This window comes from Rhinichthys klamathensis, unplaced genomic scaffold (genome assembly GCF_029890125.1).
Source record: "Rhinichthys klamathensis goyatoka isolate OS25496 unplaced genomic scaffold, OSU_Roscu_1.1 h1tg000576l_1, whole genome shotgun sequence".
Taxonomy (NCBI): Eukaryota; Metazoa; Chordata; class Actinopteri; order Cypriniformes; family Leuciscidae; genus Rhinichthys; species Rhinichthys klamathensis.
The window spans coordinates 151,341-164,401 of NW_026607040.1; the positions used below are offsets into that span (position 1 = coordinate 151,341).

Sequence of the window (13,061 nt, forward strand, 5' to 3'; positions counted from 1 at the left end):
AGAAAATGTGTGTAACTACATTAAATAATACAAAACATTTCAGTACCTAAAAGTAATTGGTTACATTTTACAATAAGGTTAATTAGTTAACATTATATTATTTAACATGAACTAACCATGAGCAATACATTTGTTACTATTTTAGTTAATATTTGTTAATGTTAGTTAATGAAAATAAAGCTGTTCATTGTTTGTTCATGTTAGTTCACAGTGCATTAACTAATGTTAACAAATACAACCTTTGATTTTATTAATAGTACGTTTTGAAGTAGCTAATGTTAACTAATGAACCTTATTGTAAAATGTTACTAAGTAATTATTAATTTTGTTCAAAATTAACACTGTCCCAAAAATTTCACCCCAATCCAGCTGTAATTTGGTCAAATTATCCAAAACGTGTTTTTTAATTCTATTTATGTATGTAGAATGCATAAAATACAAGCTTTTAAATCAGCTTTAGTAAAAACAAAAGAGCCTGCCATTTTATTCCAAACTATAATGCTATTAAACGCAATACAGAATATGAGAAGTGACACAGTGGTGAACATTTTCATTACTTCAGTACATTATAAAAGTACATAGGGCCAAAAGTAGTCCAGTAAAAGCTAGCAAAATTTTTGAAATTGTGACAAAGCTAACATAATTTGAAAGGTAAGATGGTTTACTCAAAATCACTATTTGTGCATTTCTCCGCAAATTCATTGCGGCTTCTGACCCAAAATGACAGCGTGCCTCTCTGCTACTCATAACTAGCTTGTTAGTTTTCCTAAAAATTGTACTGGAGTTAGTTGCATTGGCACTTTTACATAGTCACTCCCCAAATCTGACACACACAGACAGACTTTCACGCATGAAGGTGTCTGTGCTGATCTGGAATGTGTTTCTTTTATTCCAGGGTGAGCCGGGACTGATGGGATTACCGGGACTAGAGGGGCTGCCAGGTGCTAAGGTAAGCCCGTTTGAATGAATCGTGTCACTGGACGCTCTCTCACACTTTCCGAGCGTCCCAGATTACACACAGCTTCCAACAGCTCAACCAGATGTTCCACTCTGTACCCTCACGATTTGACATGACATTGCAGTTTCGGTGTGCATGTGTGTGTGTGTGTGTGTTTGACTGACAGAGAGATGAGGATAGCCGATAGACATAATTGATTCAAACATTGTTAGTATTCTAATTTCACCGCAGTGCTTAGTCAAAGCACTCGAGAATTCAAGAGAAAGACCATGAATACGAGAATACTAGAGAGGGTAGAAATAATAGGCTTCATTAAATGGAGCCCACAGAACTGTCCAACCGACTGTTTCCTCCTGCACGTATCAGAGCGCTGGTGCATGGAGACTCTTTTTCGAGACAGCTTCCTCCTTTGAGCGGCATCAAACTCGCCCACTCTTCCCAGAAAGGACTTGTCAAGATGTAGTCGCAGCATTTTGCGTGCTCGCCGACTCCACAACTGCCACGAGGCTGCCTGATGATCTCAAGCTGTTTATTTGCATGCTGTGCCCCAAAACTTAAAAGCAGCTCATTAATTCCTAAAGTCAGCAGTGCGCATATGGAGGAAAGAGAGCAGCTCACACACACACACACACACACAGAGAAGGGGTTTTGAGGACTTGTCAAGCACAGTTGGTATTAAGAACAGAAAGAAAAGCAATCATTGTGTTTTGCGACATGTTCTCGGGCGTTTTTGCATTGAAGATTCGACTTAACATGACTATGTTTGTGTGTTGTAAGGGTGATCCTGGGCTTCCTGGTTCTACTGGTGTTACTGGTCCTGTTGTAAGTCATTCTGTTGTCATTTATCTGCTTTCAGATGACACTAATACACATTGAACTGTATATTGTTTAGGCAATAAGCCACAAGCAATAAAGGTAGTAAATGAATAAAGCCTTCATTATAGTCACAATTTTCACAATATCAGTGGCACACATTTTCATAAAAAGCCCGATTTATTTTGCATATTCTAGTTCATTCACAAAAAAAACATTAGTTTGAGATCAACATACATTATTAATCTAACTTTAATAAAAGCTAAATATAGTAAATATTTAAATAAAATGTAAGTTAAATATTAATATATTGGCCAATGATAAATATTGTGCATGTTTTACATTTATATAACCTTTACATTGCTTTTACCTTTGTTTGATTCTTAAAAATACATGTAATCATTAGCAAATCTCATTATAAATATTGCATTTCCATTATGTACATTATAACTTTACTAGAATAATTGAAGTAATTCGTTTTTACAGTATGTATTACTATTATTAAAACACAATAGTATATATCTTGTTTCAGTCATAACACGAAAGTAACCCCAGCCTACAGGTGGTTTAAATGGACACCGGGTTTGAGGTCTAACTCTTTCTCTCCTTGTTCCTGTGAAGGGAAAGCCAGGTCCGCGTGGTGAGACAGGGATCCCTGGAGAGCCGGTGAGATCTGCTTTGTTGCTTGTTAGCTGCTGTCAATCATATGGCAGGTTTTGGCAGCAGGATGATGCGAGACTGATGATGTCCCATTTTCCCTCTTTGTCTTTCCACACAGGGAGAACGAGGGCCTCTGGGAGAGACTGGCTTCCCTGGACCCGAAGGGCCTCCTGGAGCCCCTGTAATCAATCTTAACATTCACTACACTTGTAATCTGTAATGTGTACTAATGCACACCTGCCCGTACAGCTGGGGTTTTCAAACATATTTATGATAGGACCCCAACACATCATAATCCCCTTATTAGGGACCCACATCCTAAAATATAAAGGCATCTATATATTTTCAGAACAAAATTTATTTATTTAATTTTATAATATATATTTATTTATAAGGACAATGCGTCACGCAGGCGAACTTGGAATCGGAGATAGGGTTGGATCCTAATGCAGTAGGTTCAGTCCCAAAATACAAACAAACTAAAAAAACTGGAAACCAGAACGGAGAACACCAACATAAGAGCCTAGAAGGACAAGACATGACAAACAACATGGGAAACACAAGGGCTATAAGGTGTGTTCACGCCATGTCGTAATTACCGCAATTACGTGATTTCAGCTTGTACAAAAGCATTCATGTTCAAAGTGAGTTTTATGAGAGCTCATATTTGTACCACATGACCGCTGCAGATTAATTTATTTTAGGCCTTGATAGTGGTGCTATAGAAACACATAATTCCCAGTTTGTGAACAGCTCAGAATATATGTAATGTGTTTTCATCTCAAGACTACTGTATGACATGGCGTGAACGCAGCAATATTTACAGACAAGCTAAAATAATAAGGTGACAAGACACCTGTGGATAGATATAATCAAGGGGAACCAATGAAACAAAAGGACTACAAAACTAGACACAGGAAACTAGAAATACAACATAAAAGTCCAAACAAACAGGGAACATGTAACACACTGAATTTATGTGTGTGTGCGCAAATTCAGTGTTCCAATGAGCACAAATATTTTGAGATGCTAGAAAACCACTTTCATAATGTTCTTTTGGCAGTTTCACGGAAATGAAAATGAAAGACAGGTTTCACCTCAGAGTAAACTATTAAAAAGCTACTATACGTAATGATATAAGGTTGCAATTTTAAAAGTAGCTGCAGTTCTGATAAATAAAGTTGCAATTGTGAGATTTTCAAATAAGCAATTGTGAGAGTTTCAGATATGAGATATAAAATATAAATCATTGAAAAATATATGTAATTATGAAAAGTTGCAGTCGTGAGAAAGTCACACATAACTATTTAAATAACCTGGAGATCAATGAATAGAATAAAACTATATGCAATGTTTTATCAAAGACTATTATTATTATTATTGTTTTTTGATCAGATTTTCAGTGGACCCTTTTGTGGCCCCCCGGGTTCCCTGGATCTACCTGTAATCTGCCGTTTATGCTGAACCTGGCTGTGATCTACTGTCTATAACATTTAGTTCTCATTAGTTTCTGTCCTCTGTTCTCAGCTCTGTGATTTTATAACAGATTGATGCATCATTTGATCCTGCCTTGAATTGCAGACCAGATTTAATTAACTGATTAGTGTGCTGATTGATTCACAGTTTGACTCGATGTGGATTCAAAGTTCTGACACACACATTCTGTTGGGGTTTATTTTTCCTCAATCCTTGATTCCCGCTCACTGGCCTGTAGTTTAATGCTGAGTCTAGGCTGTATTTAATTAAAGATCCCAGAATGCTGAGGAAAAAAAAAACATTGTAAACAAGCATCAGAGATATTAATACGCAACTGGATATATATACAGGTTTTGATCGGCTGAATTTCTATGATTTTTAATATAGTGTGATAGAGCGGCATACACCAGAGCTCCGTGTTAGGTTCTTCTCTATAAACCACAGCAACTCTTTTCAGCTGTAATATCTCACTTCATAGCACAGAGTTATCTCTTCATATACTTCTCAGTTCTGTGGTGTTAAACCCGGCTGATTTGTGCTGTGGTAATGTGTGCAGTCACTGGGGTAAACATTTGATTGGCTGTCTCAGTGAAGAGACATCGGCCTCATATAATTGCTTTGTTATTCGCACAGCCATAATGCCTTCAGCACCTCCGCTGAATACACATAATTCCCCTGAGGAATCCCTGTTTCTTCCAGGTGACGTTTAACGATTTATTCCTAGTTTATCCAGCTCAGTTCCTAATTGTTCGCACTTAACCTTAGTGGAACGGTGTACGCTAAGCTAACTAAAGATACAATCTAGACTACATCACGTTGGCACCAAGAAGTATTTGGATACTTTAGACGCAATTAAAAACGCATGAATGTCATTGCGTTAGATGATACAAAATATCGAAGCAAGTGGCATTTCTTTTTTTTTCTAAATGAAACAGGACAAAACTTTTTTTTTTTTCATCCACCTGCACTGATGAATCAATCACAATATGACCAGGGATTTTGATTTCATATTAAAATCTGATTTCTATGGAATTAGTTTTCCTGAATAAATTTCAGCTCTTAATATGTTTATCATCTCATAGTAAAGTTAATTGTGACTTTCTCACAATTTCAGCGTTATTTCTCATAATTGCATCTATTTTTCGACTCTTTCTATACAATTTCTCATTTGCAACTTAATACCTCAGAATTGAAACTTAATTTTTTTAGAGTTGCAACTGTTTTTAGAATTTCAACTTTTTCAGAATTGCATTTTTTTTTCTGTGAAAATCATGAAAGTACTTTTCTAATAGCATCCTTAAACATTTGTGCCTATTGTAACATCTAATTATGGAAATGATAAACAATGCAAAGTTGTAAACTTGTATTGCAACAGTTTTATTTTAGTATCATTGAGATACTATTATAGTTTTTATTCATATTTTGAATTAGCTTTTTCTAAGTTTTAGTAATTTTGTTGTGTTTTGTAAAAAAAAAATACAGTATATGTCTAAAGTTTTTATTCATTTTTATTTAATTTTTTATTTAATTTTAGTATACCAAGTTCAACTAAATGAAAATGAGAAGTGTTGGCTTTCCAACTAGCTGAAAAAAAGCTTAACATTTATTTTATTTCAAGCAAAAAAAAAAAAAAATGTTTTTATGGTTTTAGTTTTAGATTCAGTGAACTACAATTACCTTGGATTGCAAAGATTGATGGGAATGTTCTGTCTCCTCCGCAGGGAAGGCCGGGAAAAGATGGAATTCCAGGCTATGAGGTATGTGAGTGTATGGTTTTGAGAGAGCTTTGGCTTCAGCTGTATAATGTTAGTAGAAAATGAATGCTTTTACTTTAATGCATGCAGCATCTAATAACTTGTGCCTTAATATTTTGCCAGCGAGTTAGAATAGTGTAGGACAAAGGCTCGGTTCTGTGCTGGTCTATGTTTATCTCTGTCTCACTCGATTTCTTTCTTTCCCAAGCAAATAAAAGCCCAACACCAGTCATTAGTCTTGTAAAGTTTTCAATAATAAGACCGCTTACTCACTGCTAATGCTCTCCAGTGTGGATAAAATCCTGCCCATGAGCCATTAAATCATGAATAATGCATGCGATCACTAATTAAATGTCCCCTACAAACAGGTTTGTAGTTTCGAAAGCCCTGTCACGTCAAAAAAAAAAAAAAAAATTGTGTTCTCTGATGCCTTGTCACAACAGAACTCATGTCTACGGCAGAACTGTGTGACAAATCGCACTTCTGCACTTTACAGCAGCAAGCAGACACATCAGAGATCCGCCAACACACAAACGCACATATATAGACGCCTCCGTCAAAGACTGACAAATGCGGTAAATACCGCATACATCTGCAGATCTTAATGAGGTGAGCGAGAAAGAGCTGAGGATGAGTCAGAAGTCAGTTTGCTCAGCGGCCATCTTGCTAACATTCATGTGCGGCTATTTTCTATAGAGTGCAACAGTGACCGCCCACTTTTCCAGCGCCGTTGGAAGTTTTTTTTCCCATTAATTTCTCACATAGGGATTTCCAAAATCTCTCTATTAAAGCGTTAGAGCCATGAACCAAGCCAATCAGCTACGAGGTGAATCATAACGTTACAAACTTGAATTTGAAGCAAACATTTGTTTGAAAATCGACAAGACTGTGTACTTGACAGCTTTAGTGAGAGAAAGAACTACAATCCCATGAAGCATTGCAAACAGCATAATCGAATTAAATACGATGGAGAAATATAAAACTACTCATTTACAAATGTTGAGTGTAGGGAGACTTGATTATGTAGTTTGCAGTGCTTCATGGGAGTGTGTGGGGCTAAAGATATCTTTTGGCACATTTTGCTTGTTTCGATTCTCTGATTGGTGGAATTTTCTGTACAGCATCATAGGTAATGTAGTTTTTCACCATGAATTCCGATGTTAAACAATTATTTAAAACTAATTTGAAATAATGTGGGCCGATGGCTTTAACAGAAGCAAATACCATAAATTAACAACCTCATAGTTCACAGTAAGGCTCTCTTTAAAGGTTTATAAGTCATCGTTTAAAACCAATTTCCCTATGGAGAAAATGAATGGAGTTTTTACTTCTGGAACCAGACTGTTGCACTCTATTGGCTGTAAGGATCTAGAGGTGCGTCCGAAATCGCCTACTGTTTTAGTAGGTATACATTTGAATTTGAACTTACTTTGCGAACATTAAAAAAGTATGAACGTGTGTAGTATGAATGTAATGTGGACGTACTACATTCGCCATGTTGTCATTATCACGTGACCTACGAGCGTCAGTTACGTCATTTCACTGCCATTTTATAAATCCTTTCCCGTGGCCTCATGGGATAGTAAAGTGTCCATCGAATGCGCACTTCAGAAGTAGTAGGTCCCTACTTTTTTTCTGAACACCATGAATTCGGACTACTGCTCTTTTCGCGTACTGTTTTTCGCATGCTATATTAAGGAAGTATTTGATTTCGGATTTTCGGTTTAGATGGTTAGCATGGTCAAGTTAGCCCCCGCTGGTTTATTCCGTAGCTACAACATCTTGCAGTAATAATCAAGCGTTGTGTCCAGTGTTGTTTTAGTATCATGTACTATTATAGTATTTATTTTAAGTTTTAGTAATTTTATGTGCTTTTGTCAGTTTTATTAGTTTTTGTTTTTACTTTATGTTTCTATTTAGCTTTATTTTCAAGTTTTAGTAATCTCTGTACTTTATTTTGTTTTGAGATAGGTGCCAAGGCAACATTTCTAATTTTCATATAAGTTTTTTAAAGGCAGGGTAGGCAGTTTGTTTCTAAAACACTGTCTTTATATACAAATACATATCTAAAATGTAAGTACTCTGAAAAGGAGAGTATTAAAATCGAGTGTCTGTAGTTCTCTCAGGGCTGCAATAAACACAGCTACTCTATCCATTCGGAACGAATGCAATGATTGGCTGAGGAACTGTCACTCTCCCTCGCTACCATGGCTACCACCCCTGCTGCTACAGGAGCTGCCCACATGCGCGCACCCGGTTGACTCGCTCATTTCGAAAGAGGAGAGGCATGTACCGGCCGGAAGCTAGGAAGTCTCACAATTATGGCAGAGAAAGAGCAGTCAAAATTCCCAGTATCACCTGTACCTGCATATACAGTCAGTGCAGTAAACGCGTCCTCCAGCTGAGCAGTCAGCATCACGTGTTCATGTGTTTTGGGGGCGTGGCTTTGGAAGGAGCCCAGAAGGGAGGGGGTGGGAGTTTCTCTGTTGGATACTTTCAAAATCCAGCAGTTTTCTGCTAGTTTCTCAAACTTACCTACCCTGCCTTTAAGTTTAGGTTTTATTGGCAAATTTTTTATATTCTATTTTATTTGAGATTTATATTCCAATTAACCAAAATGATTTTTTAATAGTTTTAGTTCAAAATGACCTATTGTAATATAGTCTTTAGGATGCTTTATGTTGCTGTTTGAGCATGAAAAAGGTCTGCAAAGCACAAAGTCACTCCAAAGGGAGTTTTTCTCTATATCATAAGCACTGTTAAGCAACTCCCTCGATTGTAGTCTTGAGTTTCTTTCTGTGAAAATACACATCACAATATTCCTCATTTAAATAATTCCTGACCAAGACATACGCTTAAAGATCGCTTGTCCAATCACAGCACAATGGTCCTGCCGAACCAATCAGAGCACATTGAGCTATGCGGAATTTGAAAAAGGCCATAATAGGTCCCCTTTAACAATAACAGCACTGGTCGTCACTCGTGACATCATTTCCTGCATTTCACGTGGGTTTTGTGGCTAACTCGAACTGACTCAAAACTCCTTGGGAGCAAAACTGAGCTCCCATGACCAAATATGGTAGAATTTATACAGAGATTTTCGACAAGTGGCCTACCTTTCCCCCCTTTATACCATCTCCGGATGAGTCAAAGGTTCAAACGGGTGCAGATCATCGGGAGGAAGTTCACTGGCCTTATTTTCGCTTTCATTCACGTCACTGTCTTCTCAAATGGCACGACTGTGTGTTTGCAGGGTGTTGGACCACTCATTGAGAATCCCCCCCCCGCTTCGTTCATGGATGGCTGTCCGTCTCCTTCGGTGGTGCAACAGTGCCATCTAGCAGGAAGGAAGTTTCTCGGTCCTCTCCGTTTCATACTTTTCCATCTCTTTTATGGCAGGGGCTGAGGGAAACACAATTCAGTGGGCACGGTGATGGCTTTAAGCTCTCCTCATCAGGAGTCTGGGAATAGAGAGGAGGAGAGAGAGTGTTAGACACTGATGGGGGTGTGGATGAAAGCAGATGGTTGTGGATGCTTTCACAAAGTGCCGCCCGCTTTAGAAACGCAGGCTAGATTGCATTTCTTTTTTGCTCGGCTGCTGTAATCCAGCAGGAGAATTTGATACAGAGATGTTCCCTGAGGAGCCAGTGGGAGCCGTGATGCGAGAGAGGAGCAGAGATAGATGGGAAAGCAAGGGGAGAGTGGTTTTGGAGTACAATAAGAGGTATTTCTCAACAGAGCCCTCTCAGAAGAGATGGAGAGAAAGAGAGGAATAAGAGAATGAGAGATCCAGAAGTTCACGGCTTTGATGAGTTTGGAGAGAAAATGGTCATTTGTAAAACCACCGAGCTCTTTCGCTCTGCTATCGACTGAATAGCTGGAAAAGTTGGGCCATTAAAGCAGCCAAATAATTTCATTCCGCTAATGCAGTTTAGGAGCAGTCTATGAAAAATAGTGCGGTTTAGCTGTCTATATGTATGAGGGTTTACTTTGGGGACCAAAGAAAATGTGCCTAGACGTTTGCTAAATCTGACAGAATCACCTTTGGAGACTTTCTCAGTTTGAAAACAAAATTGAGAAGTTAATTTTGTGTATGTATAATGCGTGTGTGTGTTGGTGTGTATGTATGTACTGTATGTAAAATGCAAAATTAACCATCAGATTATTTTTATGTCCTGTGAAACCTCCCCCAAACCCCCCCATTTTTCTCACTTTACATTTTCACAGGGAGCCACAGGCAGACCTGGAGACAGAGGCACTAAAGGAGAACGGGTAAGAATTTTTTTTTTTTGATGGATTACATACAATATAAAAGTTTATCTGTGTGCCATAATACATTTTTATGCGTCAGAATACACCTGTTCAATGATGTTTTCAACTTCTGAATATATATTAATGATGTTTTTAAAAGAAAAAGTCAAAATCACTGTAGTGTAATTAGGAATCAGGAAGACAAGAAAACCATAGGAAATATACCTAAGAAGAAAACATATCAATAATCAAAGTCAACACATTTAAAATCTATACCTCTATTAGTGACTGAAAATATCTAAGCTGCATGTAGCAGTTTTGATTATTTTCATCATGCATTGAATGTAATACAGCCAAAGTCTATTATCAGTTAAGGTTAAGGCAGCTCCCTATAGCCAGCTTGTGTTCTTTGTGTTATGTTATTTATATTCTGGCTGTGGCTTTGCAGGGAGATCAGGGGATTTCAGGAGAGAGAGGAGTCCAGGGAGAAAGAGGGAAAGCTGGAGACAGAGGGCCCATTGGTCCTCAGGGGCCGCCTGGTGAGAAAGGAGAACCAGGCTCACCTGGATCTTCAACAACACCGGGGACCGTCAATCTGTTGGTATGCACAATATCCTACTGTTACAAGCCACAGAGACAGAATGTAGTATTTGTGAAATCAAAGTTTTAAAACACTCTCCATTTTGAAAGACTTCACTACACCCATGGTTGGGATGGCTTTCTTTAGGACTCTGCTAATGCTGAGATATATACACTACCATTCAAAAGTTCGGGGTCAGTAAGATTTTTTTTTTTTTTTGGCCGAGGTAGATATTTCTATTTCAAACAAATGCTGTTCTTGTCTAGTCATCATAAAATACTGAAAAAAATTATCAGTTTCGACAAAAATGTTGATATTAAGGTGTGCCCCGATTGACAGGGTCCCTATGTAGTGTGCACTGCTCCACTAGGCATGGGATACCTGTTGAAGTTCACTTCACTTAACAAAATGCGTTCATTCAGAACATCCTGCAATGTTATCAAACACAGATGAAACTCAAGTTGCTCATATTAGAGGAATTTAAAGGGGTCATGAATTGAGAAATCAAAATGTCCTTGATCTTTTGACATGTCAGGGGTCATTGTACTCTAAAAACATCCCGTAATTTTCAGAACTCAACTTTCAGAACTTGTTAGTTTCAGAAGTTCCTCATTAGTCCAAGACAGCTTTTATTGAATCCAAGCTCAGAAAACGAATCATTTGGAATTTTGTCACATTATGGCGCACATTAGACCACCTCTGCAGAAACAAATCAACGCCTACTTCTACATCATCGCGTCTTTTTCCCCGCCCACTGGTACGTTAGTGAGCTGAGAAGGAGAGAAGAGTGATACAGGATCACTGGACTAACAATAACATTACCTTCCAAAGGATCCTAATGCTAGGAATGTTTATTTTCAAATATGTGAATGTCTCAGTAGAGCATTGTTTGGTTGTTTGGTACATTTCACTGTGAATTCTTTGGTAAACCAGTCGCATTTCGGCATAAGCTTTACAAACAGTCTTTTACTGTAAGATATGGACCCGGCAGTAATGCCACAACATGTAAGTAACAGTGGTAGTTCTAATGCCTGATCTGTGATCAGTGATTTCTGATATGATTCATGTACAGTCAGACGTTCTTTGTCTCAAAATCGTTTATTGCGTCAGTAAATTAAGCCAGTGACTAAATGGTCAACTTCACTAAAATTAATCAGTTATTTAAATTGTGATTGTTATAGCTGTCAATCAAACAGCGAGAGTTTATCAGTGACTGAGTCTGGATAACTCCTGTTATAATCAATGACGTTGTCCACACTCTTATTTACATCATGTTTGAACTGTTAGTTTTGAAAGCATCCGTAAGAGTGCATAAATCTATTGCAATGATGAGATCACTGCATTCATGCGCTCAATAGACCTATCTGTGATCGGCTACAATGCTCATCACTGCAACCTTTCATGCGACAGGACTAGATCTAAATATAATGCTATAATCAACACTTTTCATGATTAATTAATCTTGACAGCTGTAATAGTACAAATGCAGCAAAAGTTTTCGAGCGAATACCACATGTAATACTTATTTGATATGCAAAGATGTCAGCCAATCACAGCAGGGGGCGTTTACACTGAAGTCTCACAGCAGACACGGCCCTTGCAACTGAGCGTTCAAATCAGAGGCTAAAATCTGGGTAGGAAATGGCCTTTTATTTCTAAATTGAAATTTTTCATGTAAAAATCATACTTACATTATAAGTGCACATCAGGAAACATTATAAAACAATAGGTTCATGTCTCTTTTAGGGTTTGGTGCCATAATATACTTACATATAATATAATACATCCATATAAATTAAACAAAATAAATTATGACTGTGACTTAATCTAATCTGTCAAATTCAACAGCCCTGATATGAAAATAAACATTATTTTTGTTATATTAAATGTGTATTTTTTATTCTATTTTACCCATAATTATGATAGTTGACTAGTAAATCTCGCATCTCACGCACTTAACGCCTGTGAACAGCCGCATAAAAACACACCTGCTTCGGATTGGAATCTTAAAATGGTTAAAAAAGTATTTTAACCCTTTTAAGCACACTTCGCAGCGCACTTACGGTTGAATGGAACCTTAAATAGGGCACTATTTGAGGGAAAGCCATTTGAAGTGGTGTCTGAAACCATAGTGGACGTGTTGGAGTGCCCTTCCGGCGCACTCAGTGTCCGAATTCACTCACTCGCTTTCATTCACTCCCTCAAGTGAACTATATTAGTGGAGTAATGTAGGGAATAGTGAATGAGGGAGATTTCAGACACAGCCATTCAAAATTGGGAACCTCTGTAATGTATATTTTGCCAGCAAATGTAACATTTTAACTGCACATATATTATATTTTGATACATTTTAATATAATTTCTAAAATGTCCATTGTTTTTTCTGGGAAATCTTTGTTGATTTTGATAATAATTTAGATTTTGTTATTATTTACTTTGGTATTTTAAATTGAATATTTACTGGCAAGTTATGCTTTCTTAATATTAACAATTTCATACATTGTAATAAAATCATGATGAAAATGTGTGTATCAAATATGATAGAGCAGGTTTACGTCATTTTTACATC

At 37.4% G+C, this 13,061-nt stretch overlaps 1 protein-coding gene across 1 annotated transcript in view; it reads left to right on the forward strand.

Annotated features, from left to right (window-relative positions):
* LOC130075360 (collagen alpha-1(XIX) chain-like) overlaps positions 1–10,945 on the forward strand; it is a gene marked incomplete at its 5' end in the record, with an annotated part of 161,021 nt that extends 150,076 nt beyond the window's left edge. Inside the window, 8 exons of the mRNA XM_056239974.1 lie at positions 896–949; positions 1,736–1,780; positions 2,393–2,437; positions 2,550–2,612; positions 5,629–5,664; positions 9,889–9,933; positions 10,361–10,513; positions 10,832–10,945. Of these exons, the coding sequence (XP_056095949.1) occupies positions 896–949; positions 1,736–1,780; positions 2,393–2,437; positions 2,550–2,612; positions 5,629–5,664; positions 9,889–9,933; positions 10,361–10,513; positions 10,832–10,945 (555 nt within the window). The remainder of the gene's footprint in view (positions 1–895; positions 950–1,735; positions 1,781–2,392; positions 2,438–2,549; positions 2,613–5,628; positions 5,665–9,888; positions 9,934–10,360; positions 10,514–10,831) is intronic.
* Between the last annotated feature and the right edge of the window lie 2,116 nt (positions 10,946–13,061).